General features: G+C 35.0%; 2 protein-coding genes across 2 annotated transcripts in view; both read left to right on the forward strand.

Annotated features, from left to right (window-relative positions):
• Nucleotides 1-3,069, forward strand: part of LOC112049737 (uncharacterized) — a 4,642-nt gene extending 1,573 nt beyond the window's left edge. Inside the window, exon 2 of the mRNA XM_052891170.1 lies at nt 2,428-3,069. Within this exon, the coding sequence (XP_052747130.1) occupies nt 2,428-2,937 (510 nt within the window). The 3' untranslated portion in view covers nt 2,938-3,069. The remainder of the gene's footprint in view (nt 1-2,427) is intronic.
• Nucleotides 3,070-19,234: 16,165 nt separating this feature from the next.
• The window catches only part of LOC112049750 (uncharacterized), a 40,935-nt gene continuing 36,737 nt past the window's right edge, over nt 19,235-23,432 (forward strand). Inside the window, exon 1 of the mRNA XM_024087773.2 lies at nt 19,235-19,498. The gene's annotated coding sequence lies outside the window, so the exon portion shown is untranslated. The remainder of the gene's footprint in view (nt 19,499-23,432) is intronic.

Consider the following 23,432-nt stretch of genomic DNA (forward strand, 5'->3'; position numbering starts at 1 on the left):
GTGATCATCGTCATCATATCAGCCGCTAGACGTCCACAGAATGACCTAAATCTCATCAAAAATTTAATTTTTTTTTTGAGAAAGAATACAATAGGGAACTTAAGCTAACTTATCCTAATAACTATACAAATCATGCCCACGTGGAATGGTGGCAAGAATACTGGCTGCATTTCCGCGCTGGACAGCTAGGCTGATCCTTTGCGCAAAAAATGATAGAGCAAGCTTGATTAAGTTTACTTAATTATATTGTCATTTTATTTGGGCAAACATCAAATATTGACTATTAGTTCTTCATATTTATATATATTTAGATTTTATAAAATGTGATTTACATATTAGTATAGTGATTGGAACTATCCCAATAAGTATACAGTATTACTACTGCAACTTGTGACGGGCGACTTGTCACGAATTCGTATTTTTTTCTAAAAGAACCTGATGTTTATGATAATGCTGTATGGATATCGACAATCGCCCGCGGACACTTCTCGTTAGACCCTGAACACCGAGAGGGCGTGAGTAATTTTGAGGGGATGTTTGATTAAAACTGAACCTTTGTAAGTTCTCCTGCGTTACCAACTTATTTGTATACATAGCGGAGCAATATGATTATAGGGGTGCTAGATTTACTTGGCGGTCAAATTAAGATTTACTAACTTAGATCTACAGATATCTTGATCTTTATACATAATATATAAAAGCAAAAGGTCTCTTATAACGATATCTCTAAAAACGCGGGACGTACACAGATGAAATTTGTCAGAGAGGTAGTTCATAGTTATAAGAATTCCGCTAAGAACGGATTTTGCGAGAGGGCCAGATAAAAGGTCAAAAGGCAGACAAAGTCGCAGGCGTCCGCTATTTTGTTTATAATTTTTGCAACACATAAGATGTGGAATATCTATTTTGCTACAGTCATATTATTCTCGTAAACATAATATAAGTGTACCAGCAACATGCCTCTCTATTTTATACTTTAACCAGTTTCTTCTTTACGCCCGGTTTCCGCTTTTTTCCAATGTATTTCATTTTCTGACGCGATAGCGTAGAACCCACTTAGTGTTAAATAATCTATTCATCCCCGGTTAGCATTTTAAAATACATCGCCAATTACGTTCACACGTGATCGCAATCAAGAGTCAACTTGTCATGAATATTAAAAAAAATGTACAAATATGTCCCAGTAGTATTTTACCACAAGGAAAATAAAACAACACTGCAAAACCGTGTCAAAACCTGTGGCGTCATTGACGTAGAAAATTTGTAAACATTTAAATGTACACAAAATGTTACATAATGTGTTTTTGTGTTGAGCATTTTTTTTCAGTTCTCGTCAAGATTGAAATGTGTAATAAAGGTGTGGCGGTAATACTCTCAGTATGTACTCTCTCGCGCCATTTCCGGCCCTAACTTTCACGACTTGACTCATAATGATAATAAACAGGCCGCTTTTTAAACGGTATTTTTTCTCATCATGTTTTACTAACATTTAGTGTAATAGGGAAACTCATTAGTCATCAGTATTTTTATACATCTTGATGATGAAATAAACATTTAGCCTACCTGATGTTATGTGGTAAATTAAAACTAAAAATAGAACGTACTCCACCCCTGCTACTTTAAGGCAAAATTGATAAGATGCATACGTCTGTAATGTCAAAGGTTAAATTTATTTAAAATCACATGCAATGCCTTTTTAGGGATATATATAGTTTTAATGACACGCCTACTGCTACTGCTTAAAATCGTCAATTAAATAACTTTTTACCCGACTGCGTCAGAAGGAGGGTAATGTCTTTGTTATGAACACATACTAATATTCATTACGTAGGGATGCAGGGTTTATTGGACAAAAGAGTGTCCATTTTGGGTCCAGAACGTTACAGAAAAAAACACAATGACGAAAAATCCTTTATTTTATAATAAATCATAACCACCATACATTTTTTAAATGTTTGTTGTTTTTAAATCGTGCATTTTATACTTGGCCATATCTTGATTATGTAACTGTCAATCTAATAAATGACATTTATTTGGAGATTGTAACGGTTCATTCATCAAATTTGAGCCCAGTAATGAATGAAAAATGGTCGGTCTCCTTAGTCTTTTTTTTTTATTCTTTACAAGTTAACCCTTGACTACAATCTTACCTGATGGTAAGTGAAGATGCAATATAAGATGGAAGCGCGCTAACTTGTTAGGAGTAGGATGAAATCTTCACTCCTATCGGTTTCTACACGTCATCGTACCGGAACGCTAAATCGCTTGGCGGTACGTTTTTGTCGGTAGGGTGGTAACTTGCCACGGCTGAAGCCTCCCGCCAGCCAAAACCTGGTTCTACATTTATATGTCTCATCTATAGACACATAAATGTAAAACGACGTCTATTTTGTTGAATTCGTCTTGTCCCGAAAAGAAAAATAACTATTAGAATTCAGGAAAAATTGTAATATTCTAAGAAAACTCATTTTCACCTACATTTTGTATGAAACGACTATGTTTGATATACGAGTATCCAAAACGAGGACGAAAGTCAAAGTTCCGGCTACCGTTTCTCTTTATAGAATGTCGGCTTCGCTGATATTCTATAAAGAGAAACTTTTACGGATGCAATACTTTTTTTTAATCTGTGCGGTGTGTGCCCCTAATGACCACTGCTTTGTTATTGTTCCATTACTGTACCAGTCGTTGGTTTTTATTTCAGGCCGCCCACATCCGCCGCCGCTGTTAAAACTCGCTGATTTACGATTTAAATTAGTGGATCGATATATGGGTATGATGTGCTGCGAGGACCACACGGCCTTTGTCTTAGTACGAGCTGACGAGGTGCCGTCCACAGAGCGGGAGTGTTTGGATATAGCATCTCATATTGGCTTCAAAGGACCAGGTGGAAGATCTTACTTGTATGTCAAAAATTTGACACGTACAGAATTATAACACCTTGAAATACAAGCAAAGATTTTTTGTTTTACTTAACCTTTAGATAGTTTTCATAACATCAAAATGTATCTATACCTAAATATTAAATACTAGCGGACGCCTGCGACTTCGTCCGCGTAAATTTCGATGTCAACTTTACTCCTTCCCCTACCCTACCCTACCCCTACCCTACCACTACCCCAACCCTACCCTACCCGACCCCTACATCTACCCTACCCCTACCTCCACCCTATCCCTACCCTACCCCAAACCTACCCCTACCCTAGCCCTGCCTTACCTACATCCTACCCCCATCCTACCCCTACCCTTCCCGTACCCTATCCCTTTCCTACCCCTATCCCACCCGTACCCCTATCTCACGCCTATCCTACCCCTACCCTACCACTTCCCTATCCTACCCGTACCTCTACCCTACCTCTACCCCTACCCTACCACTACCCTAAACCCGGCCCTAAACCTACCCTACCCCTACACTACCCCTACGCTTCCCTACCCGTACCCTACCGTACCCTGTAACTTCTCTATCTCCTACCCTTAGCAAAATCGGTCCAGTCCTTCGAGAGTGGTGGTATGACCAAGAGAAATAGAGACTTCTATGCTAATAATATAAAGAGGTAAAGTTCGTGTGGTTGTAGGAAGTAATCTCTGGATGTACTGGACCGATTTAGAAAATTCTTTTACCAATAGAAAGCTACGTTATTTGCGAGTGTCATAGGCTATGTTTGATCCCCATATTCACACGGGAACGGGAACTACGTAAATGAAAGCGCCCGACGTCATATAGCGGAATTTCTGCGTCTTTTAGAAATTTTGTATTATCTCCGAAACTATTTAAGTAATTAACATACTGTAAAGGGCAAATCTTATCTCCATAATATCCTTGTGATTATTAAATAATTTATTTTAATAAGGATTAAAGTTTAGTTGTATAAATAATGACGTAAACCTAAGTATATAAAATTAATAATTTTTAAAACACAAAAGGTACTATATCTGCTAATATATAGAAGATAGATATATGGTGTCGCGGACTTTTTTGTAGAACTTTAAAAAATACATAAAGTCTCCATACATTAATTTCAATTTTACACAATAATTAAGGCAGCGCATGCGAATAAGTCTGTTTAAGGGGATTTTCAGTCTGACCTGTATGACAAAAACTGTGATAACTCGGCTAAAATATATGATACCAATATAAAATATAGCCTATAAGACTCCCCGATAATGTAGCATTCTACTGGTGAAAGAATTTTTAAAATCGGACCTTTAGTTCCGAAGATTACCCCATTTAAAAAATGTGACAAACTTACAAACTTACAAACTTTACCTCTTTATAATATTAGTATAGATATAGACTATAGATATGTCACTAGCGCGTCGAAACTGAGGCGGTCAAAAGTGGCTAATTGTCTTAATTTAATTTAGTCGCATTGTAAGCAACAAAAGTTATTTAAAAATAATACCTAAATATTGTATACAATGTCGAGTTGTGAGAACAGAAAGTGTAAAAAGTTCGAGTATAAATATATAAATACATAAATATATTATGGAATTAAAGACAAAATTTTGAATATGTGCGCTTAGTTGTAGCCTATTATTTGGATCACTTTTTGCGGTGATTTTATAGAGAATTAGGATTTTGTAGGACGTTTTGTATCTATAGTATAAAATTATCATTGAGCTCAGCTAGTTTTAGATACGTAATATATTAATAATATAACTAAGTTGAGCTGTAGTTTCAATCTCAAACTGAAAACTCAAATCAGAAGAACAGACACTACTAGTGGTTATAATTTAACGGGTGAATTATTCTGTTTCACTAGCGTAGTTCCCGTTCCAGGGTAAATACATAATACGCGTAGGGTAGGGTATAATACGCGTATAAAATATAGCCTATGACCCTCACAAATAACGTTGCGTTCTATTTGTAAAAGTATTTTCAAAATCGGTTCAGTAGATCCAGAGATTACCCAATATAATACCACAAACGTAACGTATTTTATGGTAAAATTCTGAGTTGAGGGCCTTTTTCTGGGTTATGCCACATATCGCAGGGCATTCTTTTATTGCTCCACTGTTTAAGTGGACAGTTAAGTTAGAATATAATTTAGTATTTAATCTCTACTAATATTATAAAGCTGAGTAGTGTGTTTGTTTGTTTACTTGAACGCGCTAATCACAGGAACTACTGGTCCGATTTGAAAAATTCTATCAGTGTTAGATAGCCTATTTATCGAGGAAGGCTATAAGCTATATTATGCCCTTATTTCTATGGGAACCGGAACTACGCGGGTGAAACCGCGCGGCGTCAGCAAGTAATGTGATATGTAGCATTATTAAAAAATAAAGATCATTCTTTCTCCTTTCTAGGTAGGCCTACAATAAACCGTAGATAATATAACCTGCAACGTCAATCTTCGTTTAGGAACCTTACCCTCAATGAACTCCCACAGTAATACGCTCGTAACAAGACCACAAAGACCGAAGTAATCGCCGCCCATTTGCCTTAACACAAATACGCTAACACAAACATCAGCCGCGGATCATCATTATTCAGGCGTACTATTATCATGGCATGTGAGACTTATGTATTCCTTATTGAGAAAAATTTACGTGATAGCCCAATGGATATGAGCTATGTCTTCGATCTGTCGTCCGGTGCATGCTCCTCCAACTTTTCAGTTATATGCATCTTAAGAAATTAAATGTCACGTGTCTCAAACGGTGAAGGAAAACATCGTGAGGGAACCTGCATACCTAAAAATTTTCTTAACTCTCTACGTGTGTGAAGTCTGCGTATCCACATTGGGCCAGCGTGGTGGTGGTTATCACTTCTGTCGAGCGTCTCAAGACCCATACGCATTTTTTTTCTTTTTGAGATAATTAGGATGGGTTTCCTGATATTAATGGTAGAAAACGATCGCAAATAGAGTAACTAGGAACACGTAAAATTTTCTCTCTATCTATTCTATCTATGTCCCTTTAGGTACGCTTTAGGCCGTTACACAGAAATTTGTTATGATCAAATAATGAAGAGTAAATGTTGTTTGGCGGTAGAAATGTACATAGTGCGGTAATTCCCTAAACGAGCTCGGTAACAAAGAGCTACTACTAATAAAAAAATATATATATTTTTATCTATAACGTACCGTTAACGTGTACGTAAACTATAGTATAATTCATGGTAACATAGCTGTACGTAGCTGCACACTAGCATAGCTGTAAATTTGTCCTAATGATAATCTTTGTGGTGAGCGAAGCGGTGACTCGGTAGACCACGCAAACCACTTCCAAACCTAGTTCTATTGGATTCCGCAGTATAGACATACCTAGCGCGTGCTCACTGCCACATTGCAGAGAGCAAGCTCAAAAATGGCGACTCTATTTTCACACATAAAATATTTATCAGTTATACTTTTGTTTTGCAATGTTACGGAAGTTTATATTGGTAAATGTATCGCTGCAGTACGAGTATTTTCATACGAAATAATTTGCCTAGAATAACAGGAATTGCACTATAAAAATATCATACGAATACACAACGTATGAATGTTTGTAAAATATTGAATGTAATACTGGTATTAAAACTAGAAAGTTAATGTAAAATTCTATACAAAAATACATGTCATATATTTTTAATTTGTAGTAACTTGATATTCTTTTCTAATGTTTTTAATTTTTTACCCGACTAGCTTTGCAATAATAAGGAAAAGGTTAACGTGTTTGTACGTATACCTGTAAGTTCACAATAAGCATTAGATGCCCGTCCTATTTGCGTTCGTAATTACGAGTAAATATTCAATAGCTCAACCGATTTTGATGAATGATATGCATTACTTAATAGCACAAGTGCAGTGTCACACTGGATACATAAAATGCTTAAGTACACAAAAGTTAAGTAACAAAAAAAAAGTAATTCTTCTTGTTTAGGTTTTTTTGTTTGTTTGTGAGCCGAATATGGGTTGATAATGATGAAGGTCATCATTATCAACCCATATTCGGCTCACTGCTGAGCTCGAGTCTCCTCTCAGAATGAGAGGGGTTAGGCCTTAGTCCACCACGCTGGCCCAATGCGAATTGGCAGACTTCACACACGCAGATTCAGAAAATTCTCAGGTATGCCGGTTTCCTCACGATGTTTTTCCTTCACCGTTTGAGACACGTGATATTTAATTTCTTAAAATGCACATAACTGAAAAATTTAAGGTGCAATTGAGGCAGAGGTAATACCCACTGGGCTATCACCGACCATATAGGTAGGTTTGTACCATAACAAGAAGAAATAATTCAAGTGCGTAGCTAGCTTATTATACTATACCTATTTTCCTCTGGCACAGTGGGAGCAGTTAATATATCGGTCCCTCCTATTAAGCCTAAATATGATCATAATCTTGTTAACCGTAGCTGGAAATTATTAACCTTTACTAAAAGTTCGCCCTTTATGGATACCTTTTAACTCAGATGGCAATCGCTCCGTGTAACTAGTAGGCTGTGAAATCTGTGTTAGAATAATAAGGCAGACCCTGATTAAATGCCGGGGTCTCGCCCTTATAAATACCGGGAAAGTAAGGGCACAGTAAGATCGCAATCGCTTAAATTTTCTAAAGCGGTTGGGACACAAAAGCTCAACCTAATCAACGAAAGAGAATAAATTACTTCACATTAGTTGTGCAAGTAAATGTGTATTAATTAGATTTTTATTTAGTTTTTTTAATAGCATAGTTATTTTAATTTCACTGTAATTTTATTATATTTTGAGTTATTAAATACCGAGCTGGTGATGAGCTCTTAGAATAAAAGTTTAGGAATGAAAATAATTCAAAATAGAATTTTAAGTGCGTGAATCTGTAGCTGAAATTTACATGGCGCGTTGTATATACCAATAAGCCAATTAAAAAAATAATTCTAATGTTATATACAGGGTGTCTGTATACGTACCTACTAGCGGCGAAGAGTTCATGCAAGCCGATTCCCGCCGGACTACCTTTGTACTGTATTTAGATATATGAGAAATCGGAGTTTGTATCACACTGTATGCATTTTCTTTTCTCTGGGACGGCTTACCTTCATCTAATTCCATTCTTCGTAATCTGTGCCTACGTATATCACTAAGTATACTACGACACATAGTATACTAAGTACGAGTAGGTATACAGTATCGTAGTGTACACCTACTCGTAGGTATAGTTTACTAAGTGAGTATAAGATAAATATACTTTATTTGCACACCACAAAGTCAAAAACAAGTGAAATAAAAAACAAATTAGGAAGAGTTCAGCATACAAAAGGCGGCCTTATCGCTAAGTAGCGATTTCTTCCAGGCAACCTTCGGTTTAGGAAAACTTAAAGACATCAGCAGGTGGCGTAAAACAAAAATAACCATAGTACTAGTAATACACATACATACAAATAATTTACATCCTAATACATAAACAATATTACACAAATACCTACAATATTGAATAAAATACATATCAAATTATACTAATAAATACCTTATATTGAAAAGAAATAATATATACAGATCGTCTTTACTGCACCAGATAATGAGACTTTACGGCATTTTTAAAAATGTCCAGTGTCTTTGATTGCCGTATATTTAAAGGGAGAGCATTCCATAACTTAACGGCTTGCACAACGAAAGAATGTTTATAAAATTTCGTCTTATGCACGGGTAAACATAGAGTTAGTAATCGACACTGTCTCAGTTCAGACTGCACTCCCTGAAACGTAAATTTCTCCTTCAGATACACAGGAGATTTTGGATTAAACAACACACAGTACAAAAGTGAAAGTACATGCAGATCCCGGCGACGACGAATAGGGAGCCACTTGAGCTTCTGACACATTCTAAATTCTAAATTAAAATACAAAAGAATCTTCTCTGAGAAAAAAATATTTTGATTTAAATGCCTTTTCTGTTCCACAGTAAAGTAATTGTTTTCAGTAGGTATACGGTATACGTTAAGTAGAATGTATACCTTATACCCACTTTCCTTTGATTCATGATGTTTTAGTAAATAATGCACGAAACAACCTATTGTAGTCCCTATCTTATAATAAATCATTGATCCATGCTAAATCCTACCTAACCTTCAACACCGGGACCACGTTTATAACAGAAATAACGGCCCCTATGGTCGATTTCATAAAACAACCTCTATGCATAATATTATTTATACATTGTACCAGCAACTACCCAGAAATTCTTTTGTGTTTCAATCGATTTTAAAGTAACCATTTACTAAACCATTACTTGTAAGTAAGAACGTACTTACGATACTGTGGAACTCTGAGAAAAATGGTTAAACGTAATGCAACTTTCGTTGAACTAAAGAGGTAAAGTTTGTAAAGTTGTAGGGGTTAATCTTTGGATCTAATGAAACGATTTTGAAAACGTTGTTTGTGAATATCATGTTTTATCCTCGTATTCCCACAGGAATGGGAACTTTTTTTTTAATTCTCTACAAGTTGACTACAATCTCACCTGATGGTAAATAATACAATCTAAGATGGAAGCGGACTAGATTGTTAGGAGTAGGATGAAAATCCACACCCCTTTCGGTTTCTACACGACGTCGTTACAGAACGCTAAATCGCTTGGTGGTAGGTGGTTACTACCCATAGCCGAAGCCTCCCACCAGTTAAACCTGGACCAGTTAAGAAAACCTCAATCAACCCAGCCGGGCTCGAATCCAGGACCTCCGTCTTGTAAATCCATCGTGCACACCACTGCGCCACGGAGGCTGTTAAAAGCGCGAACTACGCGAGTAAAACCACGTAGCGTTTGCTAGCTAATAACATGTTTAGTAAAACTTATTTGGCGATGGTCAATTTGACAATTTTCCTGATAAAACTTTCATCACTTTTTCAGGTTTATTATCGCGATAAAAAACGAAAGTACACTATTCCTTAAATTCATCAGTTCACCGATTTAGGCGTTAAAATGTAAAGACAGAAATATTGTCGCATTTATGTTATTGAAATGGTTTCGACCTAAGTAATCCTTCCATATCCACCCATAATGCCAGGGGCACACGACATCTACATTCAATAACACGTTGGTACCTAGAGAGTCCTATATTCTGTATTCAGCAGAACTTTATTTTTCTTGGGAGCGCACTAGACGTCAACAAATAAGGTTATTTTTCAACAGGAGTTTTATTCATTCTTAGACGGTAGGTATAATAAATGCCAAGTCAACAGATCTTTTCAATGTGATATTAAACTTGTTGATTTATAGCGTGTACAATAACTGTGTAGCCAAACAAAGATGTCTAAATTGTAAACTGTATAATTCTTCAATCAAATGGAACAAATGGTTATATTATATAATAATTTATTTATTTTGCTATCATCCGCAAAAAGCCGACGAACCCATGCGACAACGTCACCCAGGTCCGGCAAAATACTCTCTACGTACGTTTCACCCCCTTAGATCACCCCTAAACCGGAGCATCCTCAGAAAATGTTGACTCTACAACCTGCAATTGCAAAGTCTTTGCACGTCTTTGGACCTGGGTGATATTCATGATGAACTTCCGCAAAGTAACGCATCTATCCAATATGGAACAGATGGTGTTTTTGGAATCTAAATGTTTAAAACCATTAGTTTTTACCTTTATTATCATCATAATGGGTCAATATTCAGCTCACTGTTGACACGAGTCTCCTCTCAGAATGAGAGGGGTTAGGCCTTAATCCACCACGCTGGCCAAATGCGGATCGGTACACTTCACATATGTAGAGAATTAAGAAAATTCTCAGCTATGCAGGTTTCCTCAATATGTTTTTCCTTTACCGTTTGAGACACGTGATATTTAATATCTTAAAATGCACACAACTGAAAAGTTGGAGATGGACCGGATTCGAAAACACACCCTCCGGAAACCCACACCAACTTCAAATTATACCTAAGTATTAAATTAAACGGCTACGAAATTACACAGACAGGTATTTTGTTTTTTAAAATGTTATCACCATTCCACAGCATTATTAAGAGCTGGGCTACTAATTACATACAGTAATCAACTCTAGCGCTTTTTTATCGTTCCTGTGTTGCCTTAGGTATAATATAAAACAGTAAGTATTTCTCTTAGAGCTTGCGTAGTTTTATTACGCAAGCGACGTACTTTTTTATTACGTGGTGTTGATTTATTATTGTGGTATTACATTAAAGTATATACGACTACCTATATAACATTTAATAGTCTAATATAAGCACATGCTTACTAAAGGTTACACTTACATATATCACAAAATAAAAACTTGCATATAAGCACAGATTAAAGAATAAGAGGCAGATAGACCGCACGAAACACGACGGTGTCGTGGCCGTTCCAAATACAAAATTCAAAAACGAATATATTCAAAAAAATTAATGATTTAAAAAAAAATAAAAATTACGCGGAAAATTAGAAAAAGGGGTAGGGGTAGGATAGTTGTAGGGTAGTGGTAGGAAAGGGGTGGGGTAGGCTAGGGCAAGGTAGGGTAGGGTAGGGCTAGGGCAAGGTAGGGTAGGGTAGGGCTAGGGTAGGGTAGGGTAGAGGTAGGGTAGGAGTAGGGTAGGGGTAGGGTAGGGGTAGTTGAAAGTTTACATCGAGTTTCACGCGGACGAAGTACGTACTTAAATCGAGAATGGCGGCAAACTTTCAAGAGTGAAACGAACTGTCATCCGCACCATCATACATGAAACGAACTGTAACCATTGCCTCCGATATATATGAGTGTGTCTGATTCCAATTTGAAGTCAAGGAATCATTCTAATTTATATTTTTAAAATGTAATTCTGCCAACACAAGTCAAATAAAAGCTTGTAATAATAAGAGAATACTAATCTACTTCATAACGAGAGAAAGAGACAAATACAACGTACGCCTTGGAGCTACAAAACAAAAACTGCATTAAGTGGGCTGCACTTGAAGACGTGCTTCATCAGCATTTCATCGCTGCATTCGCATTCTGAACCCTCGCTTTGCCACGGCTCGCTAGTCGCTGCATCTGCCAACTTTTTCACTCCATACGTTAAGGTTTCGTATGCTTTAAAGCCCTCTACAGACGTCGGGACATGCAAAGACACTTTACGAAATATACTTAAACAAACCACATAGCACAATCTCATGTGTGTAGTTTCACAACAGATACTTAATTAAGTTTCGAGGTAACCATGATTTAACCGCATATAATAATAATCAGTGTTTCTGCAAAAGTTAAAGTAGTTTTTTTCTATTGGAAAAAAAAAATTTTGACAGTATTGGTTTCTGTTAGCATAGAAACAAACAAAGAAAATTAATTAAACAATCAACTCTTACCCTTATAAAATATTAGTTTAAAAACTAACTTTCGCCTGGTCCCTTTACTACCGAAAATAAAGGCAGATTGAAAACTCAAGTTGGGAAACTCAGCAGTTGATCTTATGAAGGTTAACTATATTTGAAACATTTTATATTAATACCTAGAAATAGATAGATTACACTGGATTCTAGTAACAAAAAACTGGATACTTACGCCTACTCACATTTTTATGCGTTGTATTTCAATAATAGGGTTTTCTCTCCATTTAAGAGCAGAATAAGTAAATGATGTAGAAAAATGTATTGAAACCATATCGAATCTCGGTATTTTATCCATAAGCGTGGTACAAAATATTTTCCTCTTATTAAAATCACTAAAGAATCCAGCTGGACACATCTTTATTCTGTTCTGTATGACTTCCTAAGCCTTGTTGGTATAATTAGTTGAGGGTCATAAGAACAAGCCAGGGATACGGGTTAAAAAATGTAATAAAAAAATCTTAAAAATTCATGGAAATTGACGTCATACTAAATAACACCATCTTTAAAAACCTCTACAAATTTTTGCCCATAATTCCAATGGTAGGAAGGAAGCAGGTTTTAAGGGCCCAGACCCTCAACCCACCTGTTATAAAGTAATCTTTTTTATATTTTACTCGGAATATGAGATTTCATATCCCCAGTCGCGAGACCCTTAGATTCGTGCAAGCTTTCATTCATTAACAACTCATATTCAGCTCATTGTTGACCACGAGTCTCCACTTAGAATCAGCATGGCCCAATGGGAATTAGCAGATTACACACCCACACTCCACTCACTCGTAGAGAATTAAAAAAAACTCAGGTTTGCAGGTTTTCTCACGACGTTTTTCCATCATAGTCTGAGACAGGCGATATTTAATTTTTTTTACCTAACCATAACTGGAAAGTTAGAGGAGCATGCGCCGGATTTGAACCTACACTCTCCAAATCAAGGACAGAGGTCATATCCACTGAGCTATCACGGCCTCAAACTTTTACTAGAGACCGTAACTTTAAGTTTGGCACAGGTCGTTCTATACGGAAACGCAATAATATAAATTACTTATTTAGTATGCTTTTGCGGTTTCATACAGAAAACACAATATCTTATGTATGTTCTCTCTATCTCCTATAATATTGATAAAAAGGAGGAGGAACTTTTTATCCTACTAATATTATAAACGCGAAAGTTTGTATGGATGTTTGGATGTATGTTTGGATGTTTGTTACTCTTTAACGCCGCTACTACTGAAGCGTTTGGCTGAAATTTTGAAAGGAAATAGATTTTACTCTGGATTAACACATAGGCTATTTTTATCCCGAAATAATCAATGTTTTGTCGAGATTTGCGAAAACGGATGACTTTGATGTTATGAATGTTTGTTACTCTTTCACGTCTCGACTACTGAACCGAATTAGCTGAAATTTGGTATTGAGATATATTATAGCCTGGATTAACACATAGGCTACTTTTTATCCCGGAAAAATTCATGGTTCCCGAGGGATTTGTGAAAAACTAAATTCCACGCGGATGAAGTCGCGGGCGTCTGCTAGTACCTATATAAATTAAATACGTAATTGACATCACGTGTAATTACCATAGTGCGTTACTGCGTCTTAATATAATATTCTAAAGTGCTATCGTTCAACCCCTCGACAGGAGGCCTTCCTGAAAGCTTGTTTTATTAAATGAGAAGATTTACTGTGATTTCAAGCAGCCTTCCTGGGTTTCCTTTAATATTAACCGAGAAATTTCATGTCTTCGAAAATTGCGCTCAAGTTCATGTGTCATGGTTTATGAGTAATTAAAAATATATTGTACTTCGTGAAAATGTTTTAGCGCCTTTACTTGCGGAATTTATCTTATTATCAAGAGTCAAGTATATTATACTATGAGTATTTGTTTAATACGTGATATATAAATGCGAAAGTTTGCGTGTGAGTGTGTGTGTAAGTATTATGTTTGTTCCTCCTTTGTGCAGCGACTACTGAAACGATTTGGCTGAAGTGTGGAATGGAAATAGATTTTACTCTGGACACATACATCATCCCGGAAAAGACATGGTTCCCGCGGGATTTGTGAAAAAGTGAATTCCACGCGGACGAAGTCATCGCATCCGCTAGTTATGTATAAAACATGCGAATTATAAATAGAAAGGACGAAGGGGTTGAAAGTGTACACTGATTTTCACGCGGACGAAGTCACGGACATCTGCTAGTGGGAAAGTAATTTTCAAAATCGGTTTAGAGATTGCCCGCTGTATCACCACAAACTTTACCTATTTATAAAATTAGTAAAGACAAACAAATATAAGTACTACAATATTTTCAAGCACTTCAGTATAAACCTTATTCATAAAAAGATTATCTATAAAAAAAAAACAATTTGTAATAACTTTGTAAAGGAACTACAAAGGGTTTATGAAGTAAACAATGTTTGCATAATAAATAAAAATTTAGTGGTAGGCAGGAAAAAGGTTCTTTATCCTACACAAAATAAACTTAAGCCGTACGGACTTATTATTTTCTGCTCCAAATAAGATACCTTCGTCAAAACGGGTTTCTTCTAAATCCATTGAGTCCTAAGTCCCACCGAAAAATGATACGAATCAGATAATATTGTCGCCAGCACGTCTTTCCATTTACAGTATTTCGAAGGAATTTCTATTAGTAAACGTACTAGTACTTTCCCATTCTTTCCCATTTGTTGCTGCTATAAAAAAGTTCTTTGTTAAATGAACGTTTTTGACTCCTCCAGAACAACACTTAACTTACAGTGTTCGAACTGACTATAAAACTGACGAAAGTACTTTTTATTACCTTTACCGGTACATTTTACTATTAAATTGAAAAAGTCACTAAAATCCTACTACTTTGTCTTATTAGTAGTTTACTCCAGGTCCTATTCCTTTAAACCAGATTTAAATCGATTTACGTTTTAAAAGAAAATTATCTGTGAGTATTTTAGTTCCTAAACTCGTAGTACTCATTATCATAATATACAGCGTATAATTTTTATATCATGTATTATGAAGATATTATTATTAAAACAACAATGTCTTTCTATTTAGACTGTCTTGGAATTTTCAATACATCCAAGATCATTCGAATTCGATCACAAAACTGGCTGGTATTTGTAGAATGGAAACGTTACTTAGTTATGTAGTTGTTTTATTCGTATATATTATAATACATGTATGTATTATTTAGAGATATGATGAAAAATTTTATTAGATTCTGGAGACATCGTGAAATTGTACTTTAAGGTTATCTAAATGATGGAGTACCTGCGAATTTTTGTTGCATGGATTCTTTTTTCCCAAATCATTGGCTTATCAAAAAAAAACTGATTCGGGGGAATTAACGGGATATCTTTGTTCGATTACAATAAAATTAGTTTCCATTATCACAGACAACGTACATACATGGGGGTAGTAGTGCGCTTACACGGAAAATTCATGGAGCAACTATTGATAGGTAACACGTGTACATGGAGGCATATTGTTAGCAACTACCGTCGAAGTAAATTAGTAATGTCCTACGGCCTTAATTATAAACATGGATTAGGATTTAAACATCAACTTTCTTCAAATAAAATGGACTTTAGTGATTAGGACCACTTAACATAACTTTGAATTTCACTCTTAACTTGTATATTAAAACACTATATTTTATACTGGGTGTTTTTTACCTTTAAGTAAACAACTATTATTATTTTTTTATTAACACTTGAACACTAAACACAAAATTGAGCTTTAAGTCTCAATCCGTGTTTATGAATATGGGTGTCAACGTATTGCGTAATTGTTCTAATTTGGTACATATAAGTACTTAGTCCAATACGGTGCGGCTTCATGAAGCAACTTTGATTTCCAGGTATTAGATAAAATAGTTTCATGCAGTGGTGACGTCACAATTAACCAATATTACCTAGAATGGAGAAATTTTAATTGCTCGTGTAAGTGCACCTTGATATAAATGCCAGTTTAATTAAGGTTTTCTCGCCCTAACTATTGAAATGATTATTAATTTTTTTTACAGAAAAAGCACAAAGTACTCTTACGTACTGTCTTTGACTAACCTTTCTTCTTAATGAAGAACATAACACGCGGGTGAAGTCGCGTTCAATAGCTAGTAAATTATATTTGAGACGTACTCGCATGTTCCAATCTGAACAAAGGATTTTTATTTATCCAACTACAACAATTAGCACCAATCTATTTAGCAAAAGCATTAGCCCAGTTTGCTGTATACCTGATTAGTACTTGTTTGGTGAAACCCCTGTGCACGCTATTAAGATAAAGTATAATATTTCTTTGATTAATTGATGATGTCAAATCACTCCATTAGCCCCGTCATATTAATGGAACCTTTCAACGTTTTATATGACTACGGGTAATGGGGATAATGTATGGGCTCGCGTCTTGATTATCTTTCAAAAACTAAAGGTTTAATAAAAACATACATGAAAAAAATATTACTCGTATGGAACAGATGTGCAAGTTTAGAAACATTAAATCACTGAGAAAAAGCCATTCGAATAAAAAGGATTCGGTCAATAAACAAACACGTCTCGCGTCCCATAACTCGTATTCAAATAAATTATGACAAAGAAACGTATATATATTTTGCTTTGCGTTTTATTTTTCCAGGGCTCGTTCGGAAAGGTTCAGCCGCAAAAAAGTATCGGTCATTTTTAATCTAATATCTTATTTTTCTCGACCACACCTACATAATGCAGCGACTAATAAACTGGTCACGTGGACGTTATTTATTGTTATACTCGAAGCAGCAACAGCGAGCAAAATATCTATGCCTCTAATCTTGTTTGACGTCCCAACCTCTGGGAGGTCCTATTTCAACCAACTCGGAAGTAATTGTGAAAAATTCATTTCTTCTTTTCTACGGAACGGCTTTGAGATGTGCTACCAGAGCATTTGCGCCGAACAGATATTTGATTCTATTTGCAACAAAAAGAATCGAGTACAGTACAATGTACGAGCGATACATTGTCATCCGAGATTAAATTATTCTATAGAAACTAGCTAACCCGGCAAACGTTGTTCTGCTATATAAAACTGAAATTGCGATTGAAAAATGGTTGTGGTGTTAGTGTGAAAAATATCATACGACTTTACCTACCAAACCTACCTAATCCTATTATACTCAACATTCACCATTATCAATCCATATTGAGCACGACTCTCCTCTCAGTTAAGGCCAATAGTCCATCACGATGTTTCACCGTATGAGACACGTGGTTTTTAATTTCTGAAAATGCACATAACTGGAAGTTGGAGGTGTATGCCCTACACCGGATTTGAACCTACGCCCTCCGAATCGAAGGCAGAGATCATACCCACTGATCTATCACAGCTCTAATAACAACATTTTATTTATTACTATCTCCCAAAAATAATAAAATAAGACTAAAAAGATCAAAAAAACTGTTAAGCGCTTCAGAGGAGTGCGACCACATCACACATTAGATATTAGATAATCTTGCTCACGAATTTTTCGGTTTTCTCTGAAATTTCATAAAAAATCATGTAAAATTTAGTTAAAACTCCAAAATTCAGTAAGTAATGTTCATAAACACGCCACAAAAAATCTCTTGAAAATATTCTTGGTATTTTTAAAGTGATAATAATGTCCCTGTCCCTAATATTCCGGGTCCCGTTTCAACCTCTGTCGATCCTATCTCAAACAATTCGGAAGCAATTATGAAAAATTTATGTTGTATACGAGTATACTTTAAACATCTTAACAAAACGATAATACGTTAGATGTTCATCTTAGTAATAATTTAACATGTCTATTGTCTGTTTGTTTGAATAAAATGATGTGCATTAGAACATACACTTGTAATTGGCATGAAACAAGAATTGTTACTTTTGTATGTAACTATTTGTATCCTGTGGTTTTACCCGTGTCTTCAAAAGTAGCCTATTGGTTAACCCCTCTCATCCTGAGAGGCGACTCGTGCTCAACATTGAGCCGAATATGGGTTGTTAATGATGTTATCCGAGTCTCATGCACATATCTAATATATTTAGCCATTCTGGAGCTATAAAAGGTGCAACTAACCCGACTTTGTTTTATACACGCATAGATTAGATAACGTAGTCATGCCAATATACGTAATATGTGTTCTGTACCGCAGTAAAATTAGAAAAATAAATGAAAAACAAACAGGTGAACGTAAACAGATACGTAGTTAACATTTTCACGGATGTTACCACGAATTTGAAGGCTTCAAATACCTAATTATGGATGTTGTCCAAATACTAAAATGCCGTAATAAACACTCGTCAGACAAATATACATTCAAAACAAGCATTCTGGTTAGTGGGATATATTATTATGTAGTTCTGCGTTTCCATTCTATTTCAAATGATTAATGATATTTGTGTTTATGCAAACTTTCAACGTGTTAACACTCGCCCCTTTAGGTGTTGTAAAACGGAAAATTAATTACCTACACACAAGTTGCTATTTGTTATGATTGTACGATAAAGGATTTAGTGTTTAGTTAAACGAGAACAATAATTATTACTATTATTGTTCAAGATTTAGTCTTGCCTAATATATAAATCGTTGACTTTTAAAAGGAAAAGTATTTTCTTTTAATTTAATTTATTAAAAAAAAACATCCTTACAATAAATCTTACAGCAGTAGCAGCTTACTTTCACAAGATTATCCTACAGATTGCTGTGATTTTCTTGAAAAAGTAAATATATAAAAACGGCAAAGGGTGGAACGCATGTCGCTGCACAATCCCTAAAAATTACCTAGATGTGACACTATTTTAAAATTGTGTCAACACGACGCAACGGCGGCGGGAGGCGGACTCCAGCGGCGGCGGCAGTCGGCGCTCGTCGCCCGACCGTCCTCCGGTCCGGTGAATACAGCCTCCTCGTCTCCCTTGTATGGATTAATCGGAGCTAACAGCGGTCGGACCCAGTGCGGCCCACGCGTTCCCCGCGGTCGCTCGCTCGGGCCGCCCGCCCGGCGTAGCCTCGCGTAGCGCGCGCGTAGCTCACTCGAGCTACGGGATCGTAGCCTTTCACCCGCTACATCGGGTTTGCCTTTAGAGCTATTTAAAAGCATGCCATTAATATTATGCCCTTTTGTGTATTAAATGACGAGGCTAATGTCACGTTGGGAAACCATGAATGGCACCAGTGAAAACTTGTTTGTGTAATTCGTCGTGTTTCTTTCAGTGCTAAATTAATTGTTTAGCGTAAGTATTATTTTTGTAACATTTTGTTTCCTGTATTGAAAAAGTTAAACTTTATTTTTTGAAACTCTACCTAATTTCTAGTATATAATAAATTTTGATGTCCCGGATTTTTATTGTGTTAGATTTGTAGTCAAAAGATGTTTATTTTGTAGTATTAATAGTATTTATGAAAAAAGCTAATTATGTCATCAGCATGAAAATAACATTTTCTTAATTTCATTTTTATAGGTACACCGTTTTTATTATTATTGATATTACCTATACATACACACACATCCTTATGAATAAGTTTATATATAGTATTTACGTATTAATTTAGTAAAATTAGTTATAAAATTAAATTAATTTTAACTTTATTAGCTTTAACAAAGTACCCAAAATGATTACCGTAATGAAAACAGACATACATTTTCACCTAAATGATTTACTTATTACCAATATTTTAATAAAAGGTTACACCATTAACGACCATAATACAAAACGACTTCTTAAAGTGGTTGTTTTTTTTTAAGTAATAACATATTTTTCAACTATTAAAACAATTGTAAATAAATAAAATAATATGTTCTTCTTGATAATTTTATAGAGCTTCAGAGAGCAGAGAGTTTTAATTAAAAGCCAGTCAATATTAATCAAGAAGGCCTAGGAATTTACCTGGTCAAACAGGAATGTGAGGCAGGCTGAAACGACCGCTTTGTTTGGCGTAATAACACTTGAACGACGTCATGCTTTTACCTTGATCCGTTATTAATTGCTCCTATAATTAGAAACATGGAAGTTATTTACTAGGGTTATTTCTTTGTAATCTCGAACAGAAATTCGTATTTTCGAAATTTTATTATAAAATTATCGGCAAAAAATTCAAATTAAATGGAACATACTCGTAGTAGATTTTTATATGATATGTGTAATACAATTTATATGCATTTGCATTTTCTGGATGTTTTTTAATTTGTTTAGATTCACATAATTTATTATCGACAGCGCATGGGAATAAAATTTATTTGATAGTACAATGAAACTTTTTTTGAACTTAAAAAAAAACTTTATCCGTTTTATAAATTACAAAACAACACCACAAAGAAAAAACTTTATTTCATAAATATCGAACCAAGGAACTCCTGAAGCTTAAAAAACAGTTAGCACTGAGCTAAAGCTTTTTGTTGTTGGTTTGACGAAAAATATATATTTCATAATTAAACGCCTAAGTAATTTCACTCCCCTATTTAAAGGGTAGATACTGCTTCAATTTGGTTTACAAAATTTAGAATAGGAAAGTTTGTACACTCACATTTTTGAAGTTTACATTTTCTTGGCTAACTCTTTTAATTCTGTAAAAACAAAGAACCAAGTAATTATGATGTCTCACTTTTAATGAAAGACACTTTATAAAAATAAAGTTAAACGGTGACAAAAAAAATTAAGCGCAAAAATGTAAAATAAATTTAAATTAAGTGTCGCTAATTAAGTCTCTCTTGTTCCAAGTATCTCTTTCTTTATTTGCAAGCTCTTACTAAACTACTTATCTATGACAGGTGGGGCAAGGCATAATTTTTATAAGGAAGTATACTTGAATGTTATTATGATCTTATCTAATATTGATGATGGTAGGTATATGATTTTTCCTTAATGTTTACTAAAATTATTAAGAATTTGTGTTTAACAAAGATTAATACAGTGAACCAGTAGGAGAACAAAGGTAGCTCTTAATAATTCCACGAACCATAATCCATTGTGAAAAATGCTCATCCCCACAGCCTCGGGTCAATATTGACGAGGGTCCAATATAATACATGTAGACTAAGTTTCACACATTTCCTAGTATATTACAATAACGCAAAATCATCCATCACTCACAATATACCAAAACTGGTGAGAATCAAAACAATTTGCAACTAACAATTATACCAGAAGAACGTTTAAATCAAAAGGAATCCAACCCTTGTTACAAATCCAATTCACAACCCTCTTAATGCTTCCTTACATCCTGGCGAGTCATCGAAACAAAATAGGGAACTTCTGTTATATCTATTTCTCTATTTAATATTCTACTAGCTGACGCCCGTGACTTCGTCCGCGTAAAACCTTAACCTACCCTAGGGTACCTAAAGTATTCTATTTACGTCTCCCGGTTCTAAACTACCTCTCCACCGATTTTCAGCCAAACCGTCGTACTTGAATTAAAAATAGTGTAACTAACACGACTTTCTTTTATAAATATACTAGCAGACCCGGACAAGCTTCGCTTTGACTTATGTCTAATTCTTCGCTATCCCTACCCTACACTACCCTACTCCTAATCATTTGTCAGTATTTCTGAACGCACGTATAAATGTCAATCATTACATAAACAGTATTTGACAAGATGGAAAACAAATGCTTGACAGTTACTAAACAAAGTAACATTTATGGAAAATTATTCATCTTTCATAATTATGTATACGTCGAGTTTTCATTGTTTTTAAGATGTATTCTGCTATTCAGACAAATCTAACGAATCAAAACCCATGAAAATCGGTCCAGCAAACCCGACTTATTTTATATATAGATTGCTGCGTCTTTGTCATGCCAAACTATAATGGGGTTTGGCAGTCTCAGTGTAAATTATATTTTTGACTCTATAACGATAATTATCAGCAAAACTACCGGGATTAACCTAGCGCACGATAAACGAAATCAAAAACAAGCAAACTCACACTTCTGTTTGCAACTAAGCCTTTTTAAAAGTAAGTTTAATCAATGTTCTAGTTTACAGTTTACAGTAAAAACATTTACTTAGTCGAGGCTATTTCACAATTGATAAACTCCTTATAAAGATGCTTGGAGGCTATTGGATTAGTCTCCACCTTCACTTATTAAGTAATAGTAAAATAAATTGTACGTAATGATTTTAAAATTATAATAATGTATGAATTTTTTAAAAGAGCAACTGTTAAGTTTCTTTTTGGCTCTTCTCAACAAAACCTGCCGTTTGAACGTGGTAGAGTGTTTACAAACAGAAAAACTTGATATTTTAAAATGAATGAATTTTGATTTGATTTGCTTTGAAAAGAAAATCCCTTCAACCATTCTATAACTGAACTAGTATAATAAGCCACATGACTTATAATGAAACTGGCTAAATGGATAACGAATGGAGTAATTAGCGTGGTCCTAATCCTTTGTTAATTAGAATTAGGTATACTCTTATTTATGATGATGTTTATGTTGATTTTTTGATGAGTATAATAAAAACGTGTATATTCGAAATAGTAAGCTTTCAAATCTCTTGGATTTCGTCAAATTCATCTGTGCACTCTAACACCCGATCGGAAAATAATTGGATTTTTCACAAATCGCGCGGATACACGAATTAAAAGTAGCCAATATGTCGCTCAATAACCTCCTCTATCTTCCAAAGTCCCATTTAAATCGATCCATCCGTTCCAAAGATTAGCTCGAACAAACAGTCATACAGACAAAATCTACATGAAGCTTGATTGTGTTTTGGTATCGTGTTAAAAGCAGTTGAGAAAACTTAGAACTATTTTGAAATTTTTCATTCGGCCTATTTAGTAGATTCAGTGCTACTAAGTACTCGTACAAAATCCTACAAAAAACTATCGTTTAGTTGAAGGCCATATTAGATTTGTATTTCTTTTAATCTGTACTCTATTCTACTAATCAAGCTTGTTTATTTGATACCCATAATGATCATTTGATACCCATAATGAGAGAGTTGTTTAAAATAACAAATCGGCATTCTGTAGCGGTGGCCATCTTTAATTGTAAATTACACTGATTGTATTTCCAACAGAATCAGATCAATCTATCAACAGGAAGGGGGTAAAATTTCAATTACTTTTTAATTATTTCGAACAGGACAAGGTAAATAAAACCATTTAAAATAGTTCAGTTTTAATTTTTTTTGATACTATTTTTTAGTATTCATACA

This window comes from Bicyclus anynana, chromosome 3 (genome assembly GCF_947172395.1).
Source record: "Bicyclus anynana chromosome 3, ilBicAnyn1.1, whole genome shotgun sequence".
In the NCBI taxonomy this organism is placed as follows: domain Eukaryota; kingdom Metazoa; phylum Arthropoda; class Insecta; order Lepidoptera; family Nymphalidae; genus Bicyclus; species Bicyclus anynana.